Genomic DNA, 18,211 nt, shown 5'->3' with positions numbered 1-18,211 from the left:
GGTCAATTCAGAACAGAAATGCGGAGACATTTCTTCAACCAGAGGGTGGTGGGCCTGTGGAATTCATTTCCACGGAGTGCAGTGGAGGCCGGGACGCTAAATGTCTTCAAGGCAGAGATTGATAGATTCTTGTTGTCTCGAGGAATTAAGGGCTACGGGGAGAACGCTGGTAAGTGGAGTTGAAATGCCCATCAGCCATGATTGAATGGCGGAGTGGACTCAATGGGCCGAATGGCCTTACTTCCACTCCTAAGTCTTATGGAAGCCAGGAGACCCAGGTTCAAGTCCCACCTGCTTCAGAGGTACGTGATAATGTCTCTGAACAGGGGTGTTTAGAAAATGTTTATAATGATAAAGCTGCTGAAGGTTTTTGGGCTTAGGACACTGTCCTGGGTAACATCAGGGTTGTCCATGTCCCCAAACAGATTGGTTCAAAGTACTTACAATTACACATCGTCCTTACTGACCTCCCTCGCATGTGCACTTCCTTCAGCTTTGTTCAGGAGCTGGTGCTGTTATGGTAATGTGACTTGTCTGATAATCCAGAGCTGCTGCTTAATGTTCAAATCCCTCCGTGTCAGTTAGTGAAATTTGAAATCAATTTTTAAAAAAAAAAAATCTGAAATTAAAAGCCTGTTGAACAGTGACTGTCATTAATTATCATAACATCCCATCCAATTCCCTTTTAAAAATTTTAGTCTCTTGTGGTACATTGGTAATGTCCCTAGCTCTGGGCTAGGAGACCGGGATTAAGTCCCACTTGCTTTAGACTTGAGTAATAAAATCTCTGAGCATCTTGATCGGAAAATATTAAATATGAGGTTGTGGAAGGTCCCTTGGGACACAGTGGTGGTGTTCCTTCCACTGGCTCAGGAGGTCTGGGTGGAAGTCCCACCTGCTCCAAATGTATGTCATAACATATACAACCAGGTTAATTTAATATAACTACCCTGAAGGACTAGGATCCTTGTGGTGCAGTGTCCCTCCTGTGGGCCTAGTTATGTCCTGCCTGGTCGAATGGTGTTTAATAACATCACTGAACAGGCTGATTAGAAACTATTTCCTGCGTTGGGACTTCTCATTCTTAAATCTTTAGCAATCCTTGTGCTCCATCAGACTGTATGACTTCATGTTGTTTTGAACGCTGAGTTTTACAAGTACCTCCTCTATGTTCCTGTGATACGTTCTTTTGAGTACTGCGCCGACAGAATCCTCTTCTCTGTCCTGAAGGTGGTTACAAAATACTCATTCGTTACCTCAGCCATGTCCTCCGGCGTGGACTCTTCCTGAGCTGTTGGAGGAGAATATCGTTGCGCTTTTGCGGGTGTTCTTTCCCGTTCCGTCAGCTTCTCACTCTCGCTTGCACTCTCTCTCTCTCTCACCCTCTCTCCAGCATTTTGCAGGGTTGATCGAGGGCAATGCAGAATTCCAGCCTTTTTTCTTCCTCAGAGGTGCGTTCTGTGCTATGGTGTTCCCTTGGTGCCTGGTTGCCCCAAGAGACAAAATTTATAAAATTTGACCATTTCAAACAGGGACACGCCACCATGATATTCCGTGTTGTCTTGTGTCTGGAACAATTCCTGAAGTTGGTCACCCTTCAGGTAATAGTTTTTGGCGGGAGAGTACTGGGGCAAAAAAAATCAACTGCTGCTTCAATAACCCTCTAGTGCCCCAAAGAAGGTTAGAAGTGACAGTGTTTGCTGATAATTGCTAACTGTTCAGCACCATTCACAAATTCTTAGATATTGAAGTGGTAAGAGGTTAAGAACTGGACGACTTTCAGTCATAGAATCCCTACAGTGTGTTTGGCCTATTTGAGTCTACACTGACCCTCTGAGAGGCATCCCGACCCAGACATATCCCATCCCTGAACCCTGCATTTACCACCCTACCCTATCTCAGTAACCCTGCACTCTCCATGGCTAGTCCATCTAGCCTTCTACATGTTTGGGCTGTGGGAGGAAACTGGAGCACCCGGAGGGAACCCACGCAGGCACAAGGAGACCGTGCAGACTCCACACAGTCATCCAAGAGTGGAATTGAACCCAGGTCCCTGGCGCTGTGAGGCAGCAGTGCTAACCACTGAGCCACTGTGCCACCTCATTCAGGTTTGCATTGTTTCTGTTTTAAACTCAGCAGTGACTGACAAAGCTGATCAATCTGAGCATTTACTTACCTTCCATTGGATCCAACTGTGTGAGTGATGGAGTGGGTTCTCGCTTATAAATCTCAATCCCCTGAGCAGCTAATTCATTGTGATATTGTTACAGTTCAATATGAATTGAAAAATCTCTTTTGAATTCACTCCCAGTCAGTAATTTGGTTTTATGTAATAACTCATAGGAATGCCTAAGGGTGTTCCTTTAAAAAAGAGGAAAAAAAGTACTAGCATCAGCCATTTAGATCTCCATGGGATTTTTCAGCACACCAATTTTGCCAATTAAACCAGAGGAGGGTCCTTAATGAAAATAAAGGTGTTTTTCTTCGGTCAACCCCAAGTGTGATTCCACATGGGTTATATTTATCAAGTTTGAGGCAGTTTTGAGTGTATTCCATCATGTGTCCCCTTTGCAGCTGTCACACAATTTCATTTCCACTCCTGCCATGTATCAAGATCTTCTGTTTTCCCTGACTCCTGTGGATCAGATTTTCTCACTACCTTTGCTGCAGTTGCTATTGCCAGCTGCTTGTGGTGCAGTGGACATGCCTGAGGACCATCCTGTGGGAGGGTGTGTGCAGGTGTGCGCATTGTCTTCCCAGTGTTCCCAGTAGACGACCAAAGTGTGCTCCCAGTAAAGAAACCGAGTCTAAGCAATACCACCATGAGACGTAGGAGCAGAATGAGACAGTTTGACCTATCAATTCTGCTCAGCCTTTTAATCGTGCTTGATATGTTTCTCAACCCCATTCTCCTGCCTTCTCTCTGTAGCTCTTAATCACCGTAATAATCAGGATCTTTGTCTTTTGAGTTGGCGTTGGTCGCGATCATTTCCACAGATTCACCACTGTCCGACTGAAGGCATTCCTCCTCAACTCAGTCCTAAAGGATCATCCCTTAATTCTGAGGCCGTGCCCTTGTGGGAAAGACTACGATCCAAGTGGAAGCATCTTCACCACATCCACTCTGTCCAGACCTCTTAGTATTCTGTAAACTTCAAGTCCCCCCGTCAACCTACTAAACCCCATTAAGTACAGACCAAGTCCTCAACTGCTCCCCATATAAGAAGCCCTTTGTTCCCAGGATCATTCTTGTAAACCTCCTGTGGACCCAATGACAGCATCTCCTCCCTTGGATGTGGGGCCAGGAACTGCTCACAATATTCCAAATGCGGCCTCAGCAGAGCTCTTGTATGGTTTAGTGGTAAACTGTTGGTGTTATCAAGTAGACCATCAAAATAGCATTTATTGTGCTCATGTAGCTTAACACCAAATCTAACTAATCATCAGTTTGTTTTATTTTGAGATCATTTTAAGGACTTCTGCACTCACAGCTTTTACAGTTGACTATTTTAACTTGCTTTCCCATCTGATCTCAAGATGTGTACAGTGACAGATCCAAGAGGTGTTGGATGATTATTTAGATAGAAACCGCATGCAAGGGTACAGGGAGAAAGTTGGAGATTGACACCAGGTTGTAATGCTTGTTTGAAGAGCTAATACAGGCCCGATGGGCTGAATGCTTTCTTTTACGTTGTGACAGTTCTGTGATTCTTTGAGATAAAACCTCCTTGCAAATATGCAAAATGAAGCTCTTCCAAAGGGCTGTTGGGTAAGGATACATTTGGACACCAGGTCCTACAGACCAGGCACTTTCTGGTTCAGTCACTGTTCTGCAGCACAGTAGTTCGCCCCCCATGTCCGCTCGGGATACATCCCAAGACTTACCTCAGATAGAAGCAAACCCATTCATTTACCTTCCTGGTGGGTCCCGGTCCCCGTTTCTGGAAGGTTCCCTGTGATATATTCCAACCAGGGTAAACAATTCCGTGGATATGACGGTCGTCCTATAGTTTAAATTAATGTGTAGTTGGGAATGATGCGATTAGTGTAAGTCAGACATGACTGAGATGTATAAAGTTACGAGGAGGGGGGAGACTGGGAGGAAAATTTTCCCTTGGTAGAGGGGTCAATGACCTGGATTTAAGGTAAGGGGCAGCAGGTTTAGAGGAGTTGGGGAAATTTGTTTTTCAATCAGAAGGTAACGGGAATCTGGAATTTCCTGTCAAGGTATACAAGGCTATGGGCCTGGAAAATAGACTTAGAATAATCAGCTGGTAGTTGTTTGTTGGATCTGACTTGATAAGTCAAAAGACCTTTTGGTCTGTGCTGTAGACCTCGATGCTCTCTGCCCTTCAGCTGGTTGGGGTATGTCCCTCATGGATCATGCTTGTCATTGTTAATAGGTATATAAATGCAGCAGTGAAAACATGTGGCCTCTTTACTTAAATAACCTGCAATGGCCTGTGACTGACAACAGCATGCTGGTGACAGGTATCAGGGCTATGTTGGTGCCTTCAGAATTGGGGGAAATCAAATTAGGGAGAGGAAAGGTTTTTGTTCAACAATAGCACAGGTGTGATGGGCTTTAATAATTTCTGTGCCTCAGCCTTCTATGGTAAAAGTAGCAATAGCAGAGTTAATTTAGGTATGCACTGTGACTTTTAGCCCAGTGGTTTTTATTCTGTTGAATCTGTGATTGATCTGTCCCGTATAAATGCTTTGCATCAAAATCTGGTGAGCTCAAGTGAGCCTGTTTGATTTCTGTACATCCCACTTGAGAGGGAATAAAGATTTTCGTAAAACAATCAGGATCTGCTGCTGCTTTTTAATTAAAACGTCTCACTGCTATCGTTAATTAATTTGCGCACAAGTGTGTTCTTGGGAGGTGCTGACCATAGTGCTATGTTTATACTTTTCACTATTAATTTTCATTGCAACGTTTCAAATTTCTACTGCATTACTTTTTCCAGTGAATAATTGAGAAAGTGAGGACAGCAGATGCTGGAGATTAGAGTTGAAAGGTGCGGTGCTGGAAATGCACAGCAGTTCAGGCAGCATCCGAGGAGCAGGAGAGTTGACTTTTTGGGCATATTCGCTTCATCAGAAATGTGCGGGAAAGGGGGTTGATGATAAATAACAGGGTCGGGTTGGGGGAAAGGTAGCTGGGATGGCAATAGGTAGGGTGGGGGTGCTAGTGATAGATCAGGGGAGGATGGAGCAGATAGGTGAGAAGGAAGATGGACAGGTATGACAGGTCAAGAGGGTGGTCTCCTCCATTTCCTGTACCTCCGCCCTTTAACCCCACCAATCTATCCGCAACAAGGATAGAACCTCCTGCTCCTCGCCTTCTATCCCTCCAATCTCCAGATACAGCGCATCATCCTCCACCATTTCCACTATCAATAATCAGACCCTGCTTATATTCCCTTCAGCTGGTTGGGGTATGTCCCTCATGGATCATGCTTGTTATTGGTAATAAGTATAAAAATGCAGCAGTGAAAACATGTGGCCTCTTTACTTAAATAACCTGCTTTGGCCTGTGACTGACAAGAGCATGCTAGTGACAGGTATCAGGGCTATGTTGTGATACATATTCCCTTCCTACTTCTGTCCATGTTCTGCAGAGACCATTCCCCCTCTCACTCCCTCGTTAGATCCATGCCCCCCACCAATTCATCCTCCCCTCCCAGCACCTTCCCTTGCTGCCGCAAGTGGTGTAAACCCTGCACCCACACCTCCCCCCTCACCTCTTTCCAAGGCCCCAAAGGATCTTTTCACATCCTACAGAGATGTTCCTGCACATCCAAACACCTCATCGAGTGTGTCAGTTGCTCTCAATGTGGTCTCCTCTACACTTGGGGAGACAAGACGCCAACTCGCGGGACGTTTCAGGGAACATTTCTGGGACACGCACCAACCAACCCCACCACCCTGTGGCTGACCACTTCAACTCCCCCTCCTACTTTGTCAAGTGCGTGCAAATCCTAGGCCACCTCCACTGCCAAATCCAAGCCACCCGCCGACTGGAGGAAGTATCCCTTGGGACCATCAGACCACATGTCAACAACGTCGACTTCACCAGTTTCCTTATTCCTACCTCCGAGCCAATCCTCCAGTTGGCAGCGCCCTCTTGACCTGTCCCACCTGTCCATCTTCCTTCCCACCTATCCACTCCACCTTCCCCTCTGACCTCTCGCTATCTCTCGCCCACCTGCATTTACCTAATGTCTTCCTAGCTACCTTCCAGCATCCCCTCAACCCCACCCTCCTATTTATCTCTTAACCTCCTTCAACCCCACATTGCTGATGAAGGGCTTATGCCCGAAGCATGGACTTTCCTGCTCCTTGGATGCTGCCTGAACCGCTGTGCTTTTCGACAGTGAATAATTGAGCCATGCAGACCTTTTTGAAGGCCAGAATTTTGATTTCCTTTTTCTTAAGTTAACTATCGGGAACCGGAGTACTGATGAGGAAAAACATTCCGATGATGTGTAATGCTGGGTTTTTAAAATATTTTATTTTTCTGATGCTTTTCCCCTGAAGAATTTGTCCTTAATATCTGTGCCTCGATACCTTTGACCTAAGTGGTGACTTGTAAGCTTTTCACTGTACTTGTTTGAGTGCATGACAAAAGCTAATTCTGAGTTACTTAATATGTTTTTTCAATGAAATCATAATGGGTATATGTGCCAGGTTAATACACTCTCTCAGATGTGAGCCCATGTTTAGTTTATTCAATGTTAAATGCATCATCTGATTTTGTTGACACATTTCCAAGTATTTTTTTCAAATATGGCATCTTTTTTCTGAATGGTTAATTGACCTTCTGTTTAAAATGAATCTGCTGCTGGACTTCTTAATGATTGTGTGACATAACTAGTTCTTAATGGGGTGCACGTCAGTCTCTGGTATATTGCTGGCCTATCCCTGACGTCCAAAGACAATCTAGTTTGTGAACATAGCTGATGTTTAACATTACCCATTGATTAGTCTTTTCGACAATTAACGATCTTTCTCTTTGTAGGACCAACAATCATCTTATTTCACAGAAAAGCACGATGCAGATGATGAGAAAGTGCCACCATATGATGATGAAACACGGGCTCTGATTAATGGTATGTACTTACTCTGTGAGTCCTGTAACAGACAATTGTAACTTTTCTAGAGGTTATTTTTGGTTTGTATTTATTCACTTAGCGAGCTTTGAGAAGATTTGTTAGTTCAGGTTGAACTTTTGGATGTAGGTTTGCTCGCTGAGCTGAAAGGTTCATTTCCAGATGTTTCGTTACCTTACTAGACAACATCTTCAGTGGACCTCAGGCAAAGCAATGCTGAAAATTCCTGCTTTCTATTTATATGTTGGGTTTCTTTGGGTTGGTGATGTCATTTCCTGCGGTGATGTTATTTCCTGTGGTGTTTATTCACTCTCCTTTGTTTCTTTCATACCTCCCCCGACACCCCGCCCCAACCATGAAAACAACATTCACGCTTTACAACAAAGTGGGCATCTCTCCATTTTGGTGTGTGTGTGTGTGTGTTCAGGTTTCAGACTTCATCACCTGTACCTGAAGAGTTTGGCACCGTGCTTGTGAAAAAGCATGTGTCCTTTCCCCTCATTCCTCTGTTGTGTGAATTGACGTTGCTTAAAGTGAAGAAGCAGCTAATAACTCTAGTCCCAAGGTCCAGAGCATAGGTGGCCTTGGGACTGCAATCTAACAAGTGTTTGATGAGAACCCTTTCCCCTTCGGCTCTCTTCTGGTCCCAGACCCCTCTGTGGTCTTTGTGCCCCTTTGTTGCGAACTCTTGTGCAGCCCGATTTTCCAGAGGTTTCTGAATAGTTGTCTGGAATAGGCCATCCTGCTTTCTTCTGCCGCAGAGCTGACATGACGACAAATTTCAGCGAGCCTTCCACATCCCAACAGAATCCAATCCCCCTCAATGTGGGGACCAAATCTGGGACCTTTCTGTCTCTGATTTGGTCTTTTAACTGCTCTTGGTAAATGGGAAGACCCCATGCAATAATACCTTGTAATATCAGACTAGCAATAAGGAGTCGAACTGGATACATTTGAAGTATTTATTTTATAAACCATCCTGGACAGCTTGAAAATGGATTGTTAGGTGCTATAAATGGATGGCACATTGCCATACTGCATTCAAATATTGATATTACAGATTCATAGAAAGGGAAAACATTAATTATATGTAAGGAACTAATGCTCGTCTGTTTTTAAAGCATAATGTCTGTAATCAGTCATGGTGAAGGGAGGAACTGGTCAGAAGTCTGTTAAAGTGACTAGGTGGAATAGCAAAGAACTGGTGTGCGATACATCATGGGGACAGTGCAGGTGGCCATTCAGCACACAACAATTTGCACTGATTGTTTCAATAGAGGTTTCAGCATTTATTATTTTTACATAACATAAAGTGTCTGAATCAACCTATTTGGCCGTTTTACGTCTGCATTTAACTGGATCAAGGCAGGTCTTCTGCTTCAGTCCTGTGTTTGATTTGATTTATTATTGTGACAGGCACCAAGGCGCAGTGAAGGGTGTTTGTTTTGCATGCGGTACAGGTACATGATGCCACACAAAGATCATAGGGCGATTGAACACAGCAAGGTTTGCAACTACAAAGTGCACCAAAAGCACGATCAGCATTAGATTTGAGGTCCGTTGAGAAGTTTAACAGCAGGGGGGCGGCTGTTCTTACCTGTTGGTACATGGCGTACATTGTCCACTCCATGTCAGTGTGTCTGAAAGATCTTTCAGCCTCTGCCCCAAAAGGGCTCAATCTTGAGTGTCTGCAGCTTCTCTAAAGTTCCAAAGGTTCACAGCTCTGCGAGCAAAGAGATTTTTCCTCACCTTGATCCAGAAATGAGAAACTCTGTCTGTGATCTAGAGTCCGCAGCAGGGGGAACGTTACTGCTCTGCGTTTGCTGCAGAGATCACCTTTCATTCTTTGAAGCTCCTGTACTTTGGGACTTTGTAGATGTTCCTTCCTTTCTCTCCTGCTGTCCCCTGCTGTGAAATGGTTGTATAACTGATAGCTTTATAAAAAAGTTTTAAAAAATACTTTTACGAGCCTAACCAGCCATTAACAGCAGGTTGTTCAATTGCCAGAGGTAGCGTAGCTGAAGCCCATGTTCCCTTACTGGATATTCACATGCACTTTGATTCATTGCGTGGCACTTCTATACCCCTCTCCCGGGACTGAGGCCAATCTTCGGTGCCCCCAACTCACCCAATGTAGAGAGCAGACATTGCTTTTACTTGCTGAGCAACTGGGATAGCTTTTTGACTTTTTTTTTTAAACGATTTAAAAAGAGTTTGTTTAGATGGAAGTGAAAACAAAGTTTAATCAAAAAAAAAGTTGCCCTTTGGGTAGCAACAGTCACAACAGCGATGTAGATGAGAACTGACAGTTCATCAAAGTGTCGTTTTCCGTGGGGGCTTGTCCCTGCAATTATAGAAACAAAACACCAAGGTGATACCCTGCAGGATCACCACTGGGGGATGCAAGTTGTCTACATGTTTTAATTTCACCTGTGATTAGCAGCCAAGAGGAGAGAGCAGGTGCATTGCCACTTTATTTACAACTCTCTGTTCTTCGCAATTTGCAGGTGTGTCGCCATTTAATTCATATGGGTGTCTCATACTTGTTTACCCAGTTGGCAGGCAAAATGGGGGCAGAATGGCTGCAGGTTGTTGGCCAGAATAAAACCTGAAGCAGGCCACCCTCTGCTGCAATTAAGCTGCTTTTTAGTGAAGCAAGTGCTGGATAGTCAAGAGTGTGTCTGTGTGTGTGTGTCTGTGTGTGTGTGTCTGTGTGTGTGTGTCTCTTGTTTGTCCTCAGTGCAGCCCGTTTTCCTGATCCCTGCATAGTCCACACTAGTGTGCCAAGTGTCACCATTTGCCGTTTACAGGTTCGGCAACAGTAGAGACAAATAGCATTTGGAAATAGGAATGCACACATTGAGTAAATGAAGGGGATAAAAAGGAGGGAGGTTTGAGAAGTCTTGAAATTACACACGTTCCTGGAAATGCACAGGAGAGTTCAAATGCTGATTGACTTGCTTAACATGTCTTGTTTCGTATCACAAACGTTACATTTTCCAAGCGTGTGCACTTTAGCTTTCTCTCAAATGTGTTTTTTTTTCTTGTAGGCAGCTGAGGCCATGATGAGTTAGCATAATTTCTTGTGGCCATGAGGTAGATTACCAGATTTATAACCGAGTTTCAAGTCCATACTAAAACCAGAAAATGCAGGAAATACGCAGTAGCTGTGGGAGTCTCTGTGGAAGGGGAAACATTGTGGTTATTTCAGCTAGGTGACCCTTCATTGGAAGTTCTGAGAGGAGGCCATATTTTTGCAGATTCATTCAAACCCCAATGCAAATTGATGACCTTACAACTTTGTTTTTCTCTCCCCAAATCCTGAGACTTTTCTAGCCTTTTTTTTTGCGTTTAGATTTCTAGTACCTGGAGAAATCTGCTTTTGTCCAGATTTTTGTCATTCATTTGAAACCAGGGTTCTGCTTACTTGTGAATACTTTTATGTTTTGGGAATCAACTTATTGTTCAAACTTGTTGGCCATGATGTCATCGAACGGCGCAGCAGACCTGATGGGCTGAATGGCCTACTTCTGCCCCTACATGTTATGGTTTGATTTTGACAGGGAAAAAGCAGGAAAGCAGAGTTGAGGATGATCAGATTAGCCACCGTCTCATTAAATGGCAGAACAGACCCGTTTTTAATGGCCTTTTTATTTTCTGTTAGGATTCCAGACCAGACTACTCAATCTATGGAAAACTCTGTCTAGGGTCTGTCTAGCACTTTTTTTTTTAAAGCAGACGCATTATAATATCGAAGGGAAAACTTTGAGAATAAAGCCCACTATATTGAACAAACAGCGTTGGAACTGTGTAATACAATCTGCAGTCCATGTGCAACATGTATTTTAACACCCAGCATTAACATGTAGTAAACACAGATAGCGGACTGTAATTGAAGACTCCATTGTGCATGTTTAAAAGCAAGTGTAATTCAGACCAATCCCATAGATCTCTCAGCAATTCCACTGCTCCCCCCAAAAAAAATTAATCAATCATATGGCAGATTATCAAATCTCATTACATTTCACAAAGGATTACAATTCTTTGTTTTTGCCTATCTGCTCTTGAAACCGCCATGCATAAGCCACTCCAGCAGGTCTACTGCCATTCCGGTTGATATCCCACCTTTCCTCAGTCGTTCCAAAAACAGGATTTCCAACGTGGACACGTAAAATACTGGCTTTTCCTTGACAGCTGGCCGGAACAAGCTCTCGATTTTTCCCCCGAGTCCCAATCTGGCTCACTTGTGCAAAGCGAGTATCGCTTGTGGATTTAATCCCGCCCCCCACTTTCAGCTGTAATAAACTCTTTTTGTAGCACAGAGTGTCTTCTGTGTATTTTCTTAAGTCTTGACTCCAACACTAAGCTGCTTCCAAGCTGCAAGACTTCCTTCGTGCTATTACTCTTGAAATCTAAGTTCTCAGCTGCACAGACTTATTATCTGCATGCAATTGCTGGTCCTAAATCTGGCCATGGTTGGTTTGGAGCCCATCTGTGGGTTAAATACTGGAGATTGCGAGTAGTTTGGCTCAGTCGTGGATTGTTGGCATGCAAAGGGATGGAATTAGTGGCTGGCTACAGAGTTTACAGTGAGGAGGAACTGCCAATGTTGGGGAAATGCTACGAGCTGTGGACAAGGAAATGGTGAATAAGCATAAAATAACAGTTGTGAAGGTCTTGTGACACATTGATAGTGTCCTAGCCTCTGGGCCAGAAGTTCCAGGTTCATATCTCACCTGCTCCAGAGATGTGTCATAACATCTCAAAATGGTTTGTGTTGAAGATCTCTGATTATTTTTGTCGTGTGGTCAGGTAGTTAAAGGTGTTGCATACAGGATCCTGTCTGCTTGGCCAGTTGAGTTTGAATCCTTCTGCTATCAATTGTGCTCATACTTTATCATTCAGTCATTTAGACAGGTCTTCTGATTGTGTCCTCTGGGCCATAAGGTCTGGCTTCAAGTCCTACCTTGCTCAGAGGTGTGTCCTAACCTGTTCGAGCAGATCTATTGTTAACAAAAACCACTTTTGCTCATTTATTGTGTAATCCTCCCTACATTAGAATTTCATATACTGCGGATGCTGGAAATCACAAATACAAGTAGGAAATGCTAGAGAAACACAGGAGATCTGGGAGCATCTGTGACTGGAGAAGCCGTTAACGTTGCGAGCACAGTGATGCTCTGATGAAAACGTTTACCTGTTCTTCTCCGTACTGACCTGCTGTGTTTCTATGCCACTTTATCTCTGATGTCCTCTTACCTCAATGTTGTTTATGTGTAAAGAATGTTTGAGGAAAGAAATAGTTTGGAAGAAGCTTTGGATGTCGTCAGATGTCAGTAATCTGGCTTCTAGATCTGACATTGTGAGAAATGAACTGCACAGCTTTCAACTTTTGTATAATTCCATTTCTCTTTGCTGATTGTATTTCTGCTCTGAGAGGTCAGAACAAGGAGAGGCCACTGCAGGCTCCACCGTTCTATTAGAGCAAAGCTGCTGCTGCAGCAGAAAACCGCTGGCAGTGTTCCTTTTTATTTCTGCTTCCTTGCTTTATCCTCTTTATCTTTCGTTTTTAAACACATCAAAGGACGGGGTCAGGGCTGAGCCAGCAGCTTTTCACCAGCACTTATCCTTGCACCGTGGTGGTTTCAGGCTCGCATCTATGAAAGTGACCTAGATCTGTGGAACAGTCTGCTGGATGCCAATTCACTTGACAAACCGAAGAGAATATTCTTCTTTTTGAAGTTCAAGACCTGAGACTACAAAATGAGCTTATCTGAATTTTTTTGATCCGAGTACATAGACTTGACAGAAGGAGTTGGATTATTTCTCTCTCCTCCCCCACCCCCTTCTGATTTGGGCTTATTTGCACTATAAATATCTGTTTGGTTTCGTTCAGACCTCTGAGAATTGGAAAAGTATTTCAGATGGTAAGCAAGTGTGCCTCCTGAAGCTGTGGGCTCCATTTCGAGCTGCCATCTTAAACGGATGTTAGTTTTAAAATGGAGGCCACGCTTGACTGTTTTATTTCTGGAAACAGTAGCATCATGAAGTATTTACTTCATTATGTGTTGCGTTAGAAGCAGAGAGCTGGTAAGTAATGACTGGGCTATTCTGTGCTTGTTCCAAATAAATAGCAAACTCGCCAAGCATTGACAACTGTTAGAAGTTCTCTGAAGGCTTACATCAAGAAAGGCTACGGGCTGCTCTTGAATGTGAGGGAGATTAGCAGTAGGGAAGATTAAGGACTCTGCTTTACAGGCTGGCAAGGAGGTGACATTTTCCTACATATGAAATGTTCAGCCATGTAGATAAATTATACCCAGATTATTACTTCAAAGTGAGTTGTGCAGACAGAATGCAGAATAAAAATAAAGTTACTTAGCAGGGAAGGATGATAGATATTTGGAATAATCATGGCCTTGGAGACAGAAATATTGCTCAGTGGTCAATTAGACGCTGTGATGGAGGAATTTGATTACTGGAAGACCTGTGTTTTGGAACAGTCTGTCCCTAATTTCTTAACGTTGATGTTTTCTCTTAATTATAGCTGTACAATTTTGATGCTCTTCGGAGTTGCACCTGCTCTCCTACAGCTTCTTTGCACCCTTGCCAAATTAGCCTTACGGGGTCCTACATACGACACTGACTCCCTTAAGACTCTCGACAGCCGTCCATGAGGACAGTGTGTCTCTGTTTCCACCATCCCCTTCCCTCAATGTTGCGCCAACCAGTGAAATTAATCCAATGCCCACCTAACCTACACCCTTCCATTATTATCCATATGTATGTCCATTGCCCTTAATGTTGGCGAGTCTACTACTATTGCAGGCAGGCCGTTCCACGCCCTAGTGCACTGAGTAAAGAAACTACCTCTGACATCTGACCTATTACCCCTCAGCTTAAAGCTATGTCCCCTCGTGTTAGCCTTCACCAACCAAGGAAAAAGGTTCTCACTGTCCACCCTATTTAACCCTCTGATTATCTTATGTTTTGATTAAGTCACCTCTCAGCCACCTTCTCTCCAACGCAAACAGCCTCCGTTCCCTCAGCCTTTCCGCAGAAGACCTTCCTTCCATACCAGGCAACATCCTAGTAAATCTCCTCTGAACTCTTTCCAAAGCTTCCACATCCTTCCTGTAATGCGGTGACCAGAATTGTATGCAATATTCCAGGTGCGGCCTTACCAGTGTCTTGTACAACTGAGGCATGACCTCCTGGCTCTGAAACTCAACCCCCCTACCAATAAACGCCAAGACACCATATGCCTCCTTAACGACCCTATTAACCTGGGTGGCAACTTGCAGGGATTTATGCACCTGGACACAGATCTCTCTGTTCATCTACACTGCCAAGAATGTTACCATTTGCCCAGTACTCTGCATTCCTGTTACTACTTCTGCAGTGAACTACCTGACACTTCTCCACATTAAAACACCATTTGCCACTTCTCAGCCCAGCTCTGCATCTTATCTATGTCCCTCTGTAACCCACAACATCCTTCAGCACTATCCACAACTCTGCCTACCTTAGTGTCATCCGCAAATTTACTAACCCATCCTTCTCCGCCCACATCCAGATCATTTATAGAAATGGCAAACAGCAGTGGCCCCAAAACAGATCTTTATGGCACACCACTGGAACTAAGCTCCAGGATGAACATTTCCCACCAACCACCGCCCTCTATGTTCTTTCAATGAGCTAATTTCTGATCCAAACCGCTAAATCACCTTCAATCCCAAACTCTGTAGTTTGTGCAGTAGCCTACCGTGTGGAACCTTATCAAACACCTTACTGAAATCCATATATACCACATCAACTGCTTTACCCTCATCCAACTGTTTTGTCACCTTGCAGAACTCCATAAGGTTAATGAGGCACAACCTACCCTTCACAAAACAGTGTTGACTATCCCTAACCAAATTATTCCTTTCCAGATGATTATAAGTCCTACCTCTTATAACCTTTTCCAAAACCTTACCCACAACCCAAGTAAGGCTCTCGACTCCCCTTCTTGAACAAGGGAGCAACATTTTCCATCCTCCAGTCCTCTGGCACTACTCCTGTCGACAATGATGACATAAAGATCAAAGTCAAAGGCTCTGCAATCTCCTCCCTGGTTTCCCAGAGAATCCGAGGTCTTATCTATATTTAGATCTTCCAAAATTTCTTAAACCTCCTCTTGGTCAACCTCAGTCCCATCTGCTCTAGTAGCCTGTATCTCCGTATTCTCACTAACATTGCCCTTTGCTGATGCGAAGACTGACGAAAGGTATTCATTAAGTGCTTCCCCTATGTCCTCAGATTCCACACAACTTCCCACTACTATCTTTGATTTGTCCTAATCTTACTCTAGTCACTCTTTTATTCCTGATATACCTTGGGATTTTCATTGATCCTATCCGCCAACAGCTTCTCATGTCCCCTCCTGGCTCTTCTTAGCCCTCTCTTTTGATCTTTTCTGGCTAAATTATAACTCTCAAGCCCCTTAACATCCTCAGATAAACCTCCTCCTTCCTCTTGACAAGAGCTTCAACTTCTTAAGTTAAACCACGGCTCCCTCTCTCGACAACTACCTCCCTGCCTGATAGGTATCGGGGACCCGCAGTAGCTCTTCCTTGGATAAGCTCCACGTTTCGAGTGTGTCCGTCCCCTGTAGTTTCCTTCCCCATCCTATGCATCCTAAATCTTGCTCCCGGAACGAGGATCACAATTGAACAATTGGAGAGCAAAATAAAATAAATTGTTAATCAAAGAACTGCTCGGTACATTTAGCCACATTCCCCGTCGAGCGGTGGAATCAGGATTGTGCCTTGACCTGTCTGTCTTTTGCCGCTGCCATCTAAAATTCTGACCCTGTCGATGATCTGAGGTGAAAACCATCAATCTCCCTTTCACTGGCAAGCAGCCTGACACCTACCGCTCCTGCAATAAAATATGCTCAAGATAACCTTTTCAATTATTAAATTTACTCCACCTCCTCCTCATAAGCGCAAGTTTGCGTTTATTTTTCTTATGAAAAAAACATTTTTCACACTTGCACGGTTCCCACGTAGGAGTCGATGTGGCATGTGCGTGCTTTCTTCAGATTTTTTTTTTTGCACGGTGAGGGTGAGGCTCCCAGCCACCCTCTGGGGTGGGGTGGGGGTGGTGAAAATAAAAATCGATTGTCATGAAATATGGAGGAGCTGCGCTCCCAGAAGTGAAGACTGTGCTTGTGTAAGTGGCTGTGTCAGCGTACATAAAGCTGATGTCATTGTCTCCGAGGACAGCAGGTGCGAGTTCCTGCTGTGAGGATAATGCAGCATTTTCCAATCTAAATTGCTGGCTCTCGGCTCAAGGCTGCAGCCTTTGTGGCGCCACATCACGTTGGAGCCTGGCCCTGCTGTGAGCAGTCAGCTACACACTTGAGACCCATTTAAGAAGAGTGGGTTTTGTTTTTAACCCCTCCACGATTAACTTTCCTTCATGGCACTGTTCCAGATCCCTCATTACCGTGCGCCAGTCTAACATGTAATTATTTTTCTGTCTGACTCTCCATTATCCTCATCAGGCACCATCTTGCTTCAACTTCAGCTGCTCGGCCAATTCTGTACCTTGCTTTGACTTGCAGCGAATGCTGATGAGTTGGTCTTTTGCACTGTTACCTTCACCTTGGTGCTCTGAGAGCTGCCTAGAGGGTAGTGCTGCCACCTCTTGACCCAGAAGGAGCTAGGTCTGAGCCCCGTTGTTGGACATGATAATATCATCCAGATCCGAGGCTGCCAAACTGCAGGTCCTGGCTCCTGGTGGGATCGCAGGATGAGATTTTGGGGCTTCGCGCTCTGAGGTAACAGAGTGGCCATAAAGGTTTTGACAACTTTGAGACCGCTTTGAATGTTTGCTTTTCTTTTCCAACATCAGTCACAGAGTTGTACAGCAAGGAAGCAGATCCTACAATCCAACTTGTCCATGCCGACCAGATATCCTAAATTAATCTAGTCCCATTTGCAAGCATTTGGCCCATATCCCCCTCTATTCATATACCCATCCAGATGCCTTTTAAATGTTGTAATTGTACCAGCCTCCACCACTTCCTCTAGCAGCTCATTCCATACATGCACCGCCCTCTGTGAAAAAGTTGCCCCTTAGGATCCTTTTACGACATCGATTTTCGAGGTCATCAATGTTGATTTTATCCCAGTCTCTGAGGCTGCGGCCTTCGACTCCACCTCTCTGACTCGGCACTCCAATTCCTGAATGTCTCTGCCCTGCTTCTGCAGCTCGGCTGATAGTGCTTCTCTGCTCTGCCGAGACTCATCGATAAAAGCATCAATCTTCGCCTCCCACCTGGCAAACATCTCCTCAAAGCTCATCTTCATTGGTAAATCTCCTGAAGTAGCTGAAGACACCTTTGTTGCAGCTGAAGAGGGAGAGGGTGGGGGCGGGGTCCCTGCTTTCTTAGAGCCGCCTGTTCCCTTCCCTTTACTCATTTTCCAGCTAGTATTAGACTATTTAAATGTACTAATAGGTAACTATTTAAGGTTAACAACTATTATAAATGGTTTAGTGAGTGTGGTGGGGGTGGATAGCCCACTTTTCCCAAGTTTTGGGTAGAGCACTGTGGACTCAGTCTTGCTGGGTCGCTGCCATCTTGGATCCCCCCTAGGATCCTTTTAAATCTTTCTATCTCATTTTAAACCTATGCTCTCTATGTTGGACTTTCTACCCTGAGAAAAAGACCTTGACTATTCATCCTATCCATCCCTTCATGATTTTATAAAGTCGCCCCTCAGATCTCCAACGCTCTGGGGAAAATAGCCCCAGGCTATTTAGCCTCTCCCTTGAGTATAGACCCTCCAACCTTGGCAACATCCCCTTCTGAGGCCTGTTAAAAAGATCGATCCTTGCTTTTCTCAACACCAAACCCCCTCTCAATTTTTGTCCCAGGGCTCACACCTCAGCCTCAGGCATTAAAATGGAGCCACATCAGGATGTAAGGCAGATGTTACTGCTCCTAATAATTACTACAACCCTGTACTGCAGGGCTACTGCAGTGCACCGTCTTACAGGTACTACATCATATCGAGTCTTCCTATCTCCTTGGTAAGAATGGCAGG

General features: G+C 44.4%; 1 protein-coding gene across 1 annotated transcript in view; it reads left to right on the top strand.

The window, feature by feature from the left end:
* Window positions 1-18,211, top strand: part of prkcsh (protein kinase C substrate 80K-H) — a 75,760-nt gene that overhangs the window by 31,219 nt on the left and 26,330 nt on the right. The window contains exon 11 of the mRNA XM_060855003.1: window positions 7,025-7,115. Within this exon, the coding sequence (XP_060710986.1) occupies window positions 7,025-7,115 (91 nt within the window). The remainder of the gene's footprint in view (window positions 1-7,024; window positions 7,116-18,211) is intronic.

The sequence above is a fragment of the Hemiscyllium ocellatum genome, chromosome 45, assembly GCF_020745735.1.
Source record: "Hemiscyllium ocellatum isolate sHemOce1 chromosome 45, sHemOce1.pat.X.cur, whole genome shotgun sequence".
In the NCBI taxonomy this organism is placed as follows: Eukaryota; Metazoa; Chordata; class Chondrichthyes; order Orectolobiformes; family Hemiscylliidae; genus Hemiscyllium; species Hemiscyllium ocellatum.
This window is presented reverse-complemented; position numbering and strand designations above follow the sequence as displayed.